The sequence below is a fragment of the Daktulosphaira vitifoliae genome, unplaced genomic scaffold (assembly GCF_025091365.1).
Source record: "Daktulosphaira vitifoliae isolate Bord-2020 unplaced genomic scaffold, ASM2509136v1 Scaffold_3, whole genome shotgun sequence".
In the NCBI taxonomy this organism is placed as follows: Eukaryota; Metazoa; Arthropoda; class Insecta; order Hemiptera; family Phylloxeridae; genus Daktulosphaira; species Daktulosphaira vitifoliae.
In genome coordinates this window covers 10,859,788-10,868,748 of record NW_026099574.1, presented here as the reverse complement: position 1 = coordinate 10,868,748, position 8,961 = coordinate 10,859,788, and the positions used below count along the sequence as shown (strand labels likewise).

Sequence of the window (8,961 nt, the reverse complement as noted above, 5' to 3'; positions counted from 1 at the left end):
TTGAAACCCCTTTCTGTGGGCTTGTCAAGGGTCACATATAAAAAAAAATATACCAAATAAAAGGTAATGATATCATGCATCTATATAAAAAAAATTATATTGATATGTTCATTTTTAAAAATGTTACAGCAGTTTTTAGTAAAAAAAATTGAAAAAATTTCGAAAATTAGTGATTTTTAAATTTGTAATTTTTTTAGAGGTTTCGCCTATTTACGGGGAACGAACGAAATTTTTTCAATTTTTGAGGGTAATGTCTTCGACTAGATACGATTTGTGATATTTTGACGTATCATTGAAAGAAATTGGTTCGGTGAGAGCTGAGAAAAAGTGGTAATAGACATTTTATCTAACATTAACAAATCTAAAAACAAGGGAACTTTATTTTAAGCAGATGTTAAGGATATGTTATAAAAATGGTAACATGTTAAGCCTAGGGGAAACGCATTTCTTTATTTGTGGAAACAAACATGGGGTACAAAACTATCACGACCCAAGGTATGACGTAAGAATAACTAAGTGCATTTTTGACAATATTGAAAATTAAAAACCTCGTAGGATTNATAGTTAACACCAGATTTATTTATTTGACTACAGTTAATACTTACAATAACATATAGCAAAAGAGATTAATTAATATATTTACAACAAAAATTATTTTAAAAAAATACACATTAACTTTTTTTCATACAAAATTACACAGATAATTAGAATAATAATTTTTAACAAAGCCATAATATTAGTATATTTTAATTAATAATTACTTGAAAATTATTTTTATTGCTTAACATAATATAATTTATTCATAAATTAACTAAAAAAATATCCTTATGTAAATATATGCAATACAGCAAATCAAGATTCTTTCTTTAGGTATTGTTGATAAATTTGTAAAGCTATATTTCGATTAAAATAAGTAACACAAGCTGTTTGATATTTTTCATTTAACCACTTAAACTCCTATGTGAAAAAATATTTGCAATATATTGAAACAAATTATTGAATAACTGATATATAGATAATATATTAAACAAAACTTTTAAATAAAATTAGAAAAATAAATAATAAAATTTAGATTTTATTTATATTGCTTATAACTACCATAAATATGTGATTTAATTATTTGATATATGTGACATTTAAATAAGTAAGGTACTAATTCATAAGTGTAAAAAATATATTTCCATTTAATAGTAAATTTTTGTACTCATTTTTAGATCATTTTTGATAAAAAGATATTCAAATATTAAAAGAATTACTAATAGAATACAACAAAATCCAATGTTTATAAATAATGATCTTTGAAAATAATGTTAATAATAATAAGTATACATATTAAACATTCAAAATACTATTGTTCAAATATTAAAAAGAGAAAATAAATATACTTATTTAAATAAATTAAAAATGAACTAAATATCTATTGTAACATTTATGACCTACCTAAGCAAAATTAGAATTGATATACTTTATACAAAATTTCAGCGTTTTTCTCACATTTAGTTCCTAAGGATGTTACTCACAGTAAATACAAATAACTAGAGGTTATTAACACTAATAACAATTGGATTAGAATAAACATAATCATTATTTAAAATGATCAGTAAAAAGACAATCTGTGATAATATTTAATTATTTGTGAAATTGATAATAAATTTTCCCTTATTATTTGATTTAATATAATGTTCTATAATTTCAGTGTAAAATAGGTTAAAAAAAAAAATTTTTACTTAGGCACAATAAAATGCAAAAAATGTTGAAATACTGTTATTTGAGCATTTTATAAGATTAACTACGGTCACATACAACAAATTTTAATTATTTTAACTAATGAAATTACTTTGATTCTCATTTCATGTTTTTCCATAATTCCTGTTATCTCTCCAATTGACATGGATCTTAACACTCTAATTATTACTGAACAATCACTTAAAGTATCGGATATTAAATTCTATAATAAATCAATTTTCACATGAAATTTATGTTTTCAGCAAAACATATTTAAATACCAATTATATTGTTAAGGTATATGGTCTATTGTTTTAATAGAAATGTGTTATGTGTGTATAAATAAATATTCATTTCTGTTTTTGAAATTTTAATTAGTAAAATACCTGAGTCATTTCAGCACAGTCATTTCTATCTTCAGTTTTTATGATATTTATAAGTGGAATTTCTTCCATTACTTCATTAACAGTTGGAATTTCATCCTTTACTTCACTTTTCATTAAGATTTTAACTGTCTTTTCCTTTGGTCGTAATTCACCCTAATCAAAATAAATTTTTATTAATAAATTAATAAAAATAATTAACATATTAATAACTAATGTAAAAAAAAATCTATATTAACATACTTCTTCAATTTCTTTTATTAATTCAGTTTTAATACACGGTGAAGTATTTTTAAAAAGTGATTTTGTTGACATTTCAACTGAAAATTTAAAGTCAATCTGAGTTATAAATGTTTAACTAAAATAACTTAAGAAAATAACTAAAAAAAATTCATTATATATTTAACATATAATATTACATGATAATTGTTACATGTATTAATTGTTTTTAACTAATAGAAAACATAATAGATAGTAATAAAATACACATTAATATATTTAAAAAATTGACCATAATCGTAAACTGAAACCTTATAGATGCTTAGTTCTTAATTTTTTTTTTTTTTTTGAAATATGATACACGTTTTAAAATAAAAAAAATTAAGTCCTCCACTAATTTTTTCATAAATTTTTGAAAATTACTGTAACAACAAAAAAAAATTTAAAAAACACAATATTACCATTTATATTTGAATTTTGTAAATTATTTGTAGGATCATTTGGTTGAGATGAGTAGTTAATTAAAGATGGATTAACTATTAATGATAAAGGTTTATCTTTATAAGCTTGTGATGTTGACAAGAAATCATTTTGATAGTGATTTCTCAAGTATGAATGAGTTTGGGTAATACTAGGACCAAAAGAAGTTTTTTGAAATGTCAGATTGCTATCTTGATATTGGTTATGAAAGTTATTGTTTATAAATGGTATATATCCACTAGAATACTGTGGTACTAGATGATTTCTTAAAGATGATAATGTCTTATGACTTTCATAAAATGATGAGATTTTATTACTCGACCTAGTATTTTGATTTTTGTATAATAGAAAATTTGTTTTTTTCTGATTTAATGTTTGATGATTAAGAAATTCAAATTGACCAGAAAAGTTCTTGACACCTCTTTGATGATTGAAGAATTCTTTATGTTGTTGCTAAAATTTGAATAATAACTTCAATAATAATAATAAAAAAATTATCAATTATTTATTAATGTTGTATAATGATCCAATTTTATTTTTTTTTGTAAATTATTTCCTCAGTTATATAGGTAAGAAATATAGTAAATACTAAAAATCTTATTGTAATTCCACAAAATATTAGTATCTACATAAAGCATGAAACTATCATGGAATTATAAGCAGTTTAAATTTTGTTTAGTTTTCTTTCAAGGATCGCAAATTTGTACATTTTTTTGTAAAGTGTCAAAATTTTTTTAAACTTTTGGGGATATAAACCAATCTAATCTTACTCCATACTATAACTTCGAAAACAATATATTAGAAATACTTAAGTCAGATAACAAAAATGTTGTACTGGCTGATAGTATGTTCAGAGTAACTTAAGAAAATGTATAAATGTATATAATTCCACATCCAAATCATGAGTGACCTATAAGCTATATAACATATTAAAATTTTTAATTTTACACGATTTTGAATGATTAATTTAACCAAATTTTTGATAATATAATATAAAAAACATAATAGTAGAAACAATAAATAAAAGTAAATTTTATTTAGTGTTCAAAATTTATGGAAATACAAATATATATATATATTTAAAACTAAATGATATTCAAGAACAAAATAATATCAACAATTTTTTTAAANGAAATACTGCCTGTTTAGGCGTTAATAAATAAAATAAAATAATAAAATAAATTATTACTTTGTAATTGGAATATCTGGAATAGTGTGTTGATTTTTTCATATTGAATTTGTAATAGTATCTTCTGCTATTCATTTTTTTAGTATAACCTTAAATTGTAATAAATGTGAATAATAAGAGAAATTTTAGTTAATGTATTTTGTAGAAAAAAAAATTATAATGTATAATTTCAATTTATTAATAATTGATTTAACATTTCAGAAGTAAAGCATCTTTAATTAAAAAAACATTGAAAATCAAAGCAATATACTACCCAATTATTTTATAACAATCTATATGATAAATAATTACAATTCTAAAGAATTTTAGACAAATATTTGAAATTTGAGCGAACAATATACCTTGAAATTCTTTGTAATATTGAGTTCCAATTTGAATGTCATTGTTTGTAACTTTATTGTTATCACAATTGATACTTATAACATTTTCATTTATCTCATCTGATATATTAAAAGAAATTTTCAATAGACAAGACAAAACTTTTATAAAAATAAAATATTACCTTCTGTAATTTCACCTTCTTCCCTATCTTTGGAGAGATCAATATTTCCTTCACATTTGACTGAAATATTATCTTTTGTATCTAATTCACTAAGAGTATATGAAAAAAAAAATGATTTCATTTGACAACTCAATTAAACACTTATCTGATATTTCTGTTTTATCTTTAAACAAAATACCAAAAATAGAAATGGCAAGTATTTCAATTCTAATTCCATATTTTCAATTTCATAATTAAAATCAAAATTAAAAATAATGGCAATGAATGATTATTTAACAATGTCTTTAAATTAAAAATTTCAATTCTTGACCATTTTTTGTGCAATTTATATAGTTAAGGTATTTTAAAAAATACCTAATAGTAATAAATTACTATATATATATATACATAATATTATAAATTGTTTTAACACTAAAAAATGATCATTAAACAATTAAAATTAAAAAAAATAATAAAAACAAACACACCGTTGGTTATTAGGGTTAACAGTTACCATCTAGATTTTTTAATAATCTGCTAAAATTAGTTATCATAGCAATAAATATTAATTAGTTTTTCAAAAGTCGTCAAATTTTTTTTGTGATCTCTTTTAAAAAATTAAAGAAATATAAAAAATTCACCCTTTTTAAAAATGGAATGACTTCTGGAACATAAATTATATAGTTAGGATCCTAAAATGTTTGGATTAGTAATAATGTTGAGTCTAGATGTCTTTTTTATATTTTTATGGGATATCCAATAACATTAACTATTGGAAAAAAAGTCTATAAATTACTTACATAGTAAATTCGTCCATTGCTTCTAATGAATTTTAACTGAAATTTAAAAAAATTAAATTATTTTTGAAATTTCAGTTAATGTAATTAGTTATGAAATTAGATATGATAATTATAATAATAAATCGAACAAATGGTCTATCAACAAAAATAAAATTACTAATTTTTAGAAGTAAAATTTTGATAAATGTTAAGTAAATAGTCACTAAGACATAAATTAACGAGTAAAACTTAAATAATTACTCACTGCAATGGCATAAATTATCCACAATAAGAGTGTTGGAATTTGTTGAAGCGGCTTTATCAATTTTTGATGTTGACCGTAATATTGATTTTGTTTTAACAATTTGTTTTAAGATTCGATGGGAAAATTCTATTTTAATTCTAAAATCGAAAGTCGATAATGAAAATTATTCATTAGATAAGAATAAATCAGTATATAACAGTTATATTCGACATCAGTTACTTTGTCTGGTCAGATTTTTGTAGCTGATGAACATTAGAGTAAAAATGGAGGGAGCTCTTATACAAAATTTTAAATTTAATAGTTTTACTTCATGAAATTGAATAATACAACGTGTTCCTTATGACATTTATAATTAATATTTCATGTCATTCAGTTTGAAGTTTCAGTTAAATAATGCTGCAGTTCCAAGTTTTTGTTATTATTATGTGTTAATGAATTTTTTTAAAGAAATACGATAATTTTTAACATAGACAAGACAATTTCAATATTCTGTAATAGAAAGTAAAAGTTTTTAAAAATGTTATTGCTATGAATATGGCTAAATTAAAAGTAAAAAGAGTAAAAATATATCATTAAGACCAAAAATTACTTTAGGAAATTACCCGGGCATCCATGATAATACTATAAAGAGTAAATTGATTTTATTCAAATGAAAAAAACTTGTTTTTATTTCAAGTGAAATCACGAAGAATATACTCCTATGCACACTTCGTTGCAGCAATTTTACCACCGAACTCATAATTTATAAATTTATTATTAACCCCTTTTCAAAAAATTACAATTATTTTTGCCTAATCCTTCATTGGCAAGGCTTTAAAAGCCAATATAATGATAAAAAAATGAAAGGTAAAGTCATCATGCATCTATATAAAAAAAAATTATACTGATTTGGTCATTTTTGAAAAAGTTATAGCAGTTTTAAGTAAAAAAACCACGCACAGTGGGACGTGGCATAGTTGGGTGCAATTTAAATGATATCTGACAGTGATTAAAATCACTATCATAAAAAACGCTTCGATGCAAATTGGTAGATAGTGTTTAATTTTAATAAATTAATGGATTATTCCAAAAGCTACATGATCTCTTATTTCATTATTTATATTCTGATTACAATTTTTATGATTTATAAGTGTAATATATGAATAAATATATATATATATATATATTAATAATATATAAATATAAATAATACATATCTTAAAAAATTTATTGATACATTCATTTTTCAAAAAAGTATATAACACATAAAGTTAAACATATAAAGTATAAAATCAAGAAATTTCACACAAAAATAGCATTCGGTAGCCATTTTCACTGTGAAGACAAAATATAGTCGAAAATTTTTTCTTTTTCCATAATAAAGCATATTACATAAGCTTTAATTAAATATATATATAAAAGTGTCAAACTTTCCGGAACACATTCAAAAATTAAGTTGAAAAAGTTGTCATTTTCAATCCTCCCTGTGGGCAGGTAATTGTCAGATTTATAAAAAAAATATATCAAATGATAGGTAAAGAAATCATGCATCTATAAAAATAAAAATTATATTGACTTAGTCACTTTTAATAAAGTTATGGCAGTTTTAAATTTAAAAAATTTAGAAAATTAGCGATTTTTAAATTTGAAATTTTTTTGAAGATTTCCCTCATTAACTGGGAACGAGGGAAATTTTTTCAATTTTTGAGGAAAATGACTAGATAGGATTTGTGATCTTTTGACGTAAGTTATGTTGAAAAAGTTAATTTTTTTATCGATTTTTAAATTTATAATTTTTTTGAAGATTTCCCCCATTGACAGGGAATAAATTTTTGATTGTAATGTCTTCGACTAGATAAAATTTGTGATCTTTTGACGTATTGTTCATAATATCGGTCCAATAAGAGCTGAGATTGAGTGGTAACAGACAAAAAAAACGCATCATAGTAAGACCAATACCTTCTCAGCTTCGCATCGAATCTAAAAATTTGTTTTTATATATATACAGAGTGTTCAGTAAATAAGGAAACGAATTTCTATTGTACTCATTGTTTGTAACAATTTAACTGTTTCCTAACTTGCTGAACACTCTGTATATATAATTGATGACACGCACGCGTGTACAGGTATGAAAACCAAATAACTTATACAGGAAAATATTGTTGTCACCGATCGGTGAGCGGGGTGCGGTGTGTTATGTATTAGTGGCTGCACTGTTAAGCAGTTTCTAGATAGTAATCCCTTTCTTTAAGATGTCAATGTAATGTAAAAGAGCACGCTCTTATATTTTTTTTTATTTAACAGCAAATACTTTATTTTATAAAATCATAAGAGTGTGCTCTTTTACATTACATTGACATCTTAAAGAAAGGGATTACTATCTAGAAGCTGCTTAACAGTGCAGTCACTAATATATAACAGGGTGAATGCGTTACGACAGTCTAATCTCAAGGCCATTGACGACGGGATACGCGAGAATAAATAACACGTGGTGCGTGGAGAGTTACAAACAACAAACATACATGTGAAACTAATATAAATGTGTTAATAAAATAAAACACAGTACACATATTATTATATTAAGTGTCGCAGTAGATAAATATAGTTTAAAAAAACTGAAAAACACGCTTTTAAAACATATCGAACAAAAAATTTTTAAATAATTTTAAAATAAACTTAAAACAATAATGAACGAAAAATACTAATATTACTGTGATAAAAGCGTCGGGCGCTCAATAAACGAAAAATATGGCACAAAGCCCCCACGCTTTTTTTCACAATAATACTAGTATTTTTCGTTTATTATTGTTTTAAGCTTATTTTAAAAGTATTTTTAACTTTTTAGTTCGATTTGCTTTAAAAACGGGTTTTTCAGTTTTATTAAACTATATTTATTTTTTACTTTTTATTTTTATTGCTGTGGAAATAAAGATCAAATAATCAAATATTATTTTAAACATTAAATTATTTTAATGATAATTCCAACCCAACTTTAAATTTTATTTAATAATAAAAATATATTGTGAGCTTTTCTTATTGGGTAGCTAGTCATTGATCTTAATGTCTCTGCTTTAACGAGCATCGCGCCGGCGGACATCGCAAAGAAACTTACAAATATATTTTTAGTGTTTAATTTTTGTTTTGGTGATTATTGTGCCGCATCCTTTCACATTGGGCCACCACAATTCCGCCTTGATAAATTTTTTACACAGATATAAATATTTCTGAATTTTGTTTTGGCCAGGCCAGAGGTAAATTTAAGAAATATTGGTTTCGATCTCTCAATAAAATATACTCGTTCAACAGACGTAAAAAAATCAATAAGTAAAAAAAAATAAAATTATATTTATAATAAAATATAGAGTGTTTAGAATCTTTTACAAGTAAGATCAGTCGTAGACTTTGTGTAATTAAATCATTTTATTTAAAATCTTGAATCATTCGTGTAAGTAATTATAAGG

At 23.2% G+C, this 8,961-nt stretch overlaps 1 protein-coding gene across 2 annotated transcripts; it reads right to left on the bottom strand.

The window, feature by feature from the left end:
• Window positions 1–566: 566 nt before the first annotated feature.
• LOC126901501 (uncharacterized) lies at window positions 567–5,904 on the bottom strand. Of its 2 annotated transcripts, XM_050677978.1 has the most exons (11): window positions 5,741–5,904; window positions 5,522–5,658; window positions 5,278–5,313; window positions 4,499–4,661; window positions 4,338–4,436; window positions 3,997–4,085; window positions 2,789–3,260; window positions 2,352–2,428; window positions 2,112–2,264; window positions 1,838–1,948; window positions 567–957 (listed from the first exon to the last, which is right to left on the bottom strand). In XM_050677978.1, the coding sequence occupies exons 4-11, from the start codon at window positions 4,617–4,619 to the stop codon at window positions 853–855; spliced, it is 1,227 nt and encodes a 408-aa protein (XP_050533935.1). In that variant the 5' UTR covers window positions 4,620–4,661; window positions 5,278–5,313; window positions 5,522–5,658; window positions 5,741–5,904; the 3' UTR covers window positions 567–852. The 2 variants fall into 2 exon arrangements, with proteins under 2 accessions (XP_050533935.1, XP_050533936.1); XM_050677979.1 differs by having other exon boundaries at window positions 4,499–4,587; window positions 5,522–5,900.
• Window positions 5,905–8,961: the final 3,057 nt, after the last annotated feature.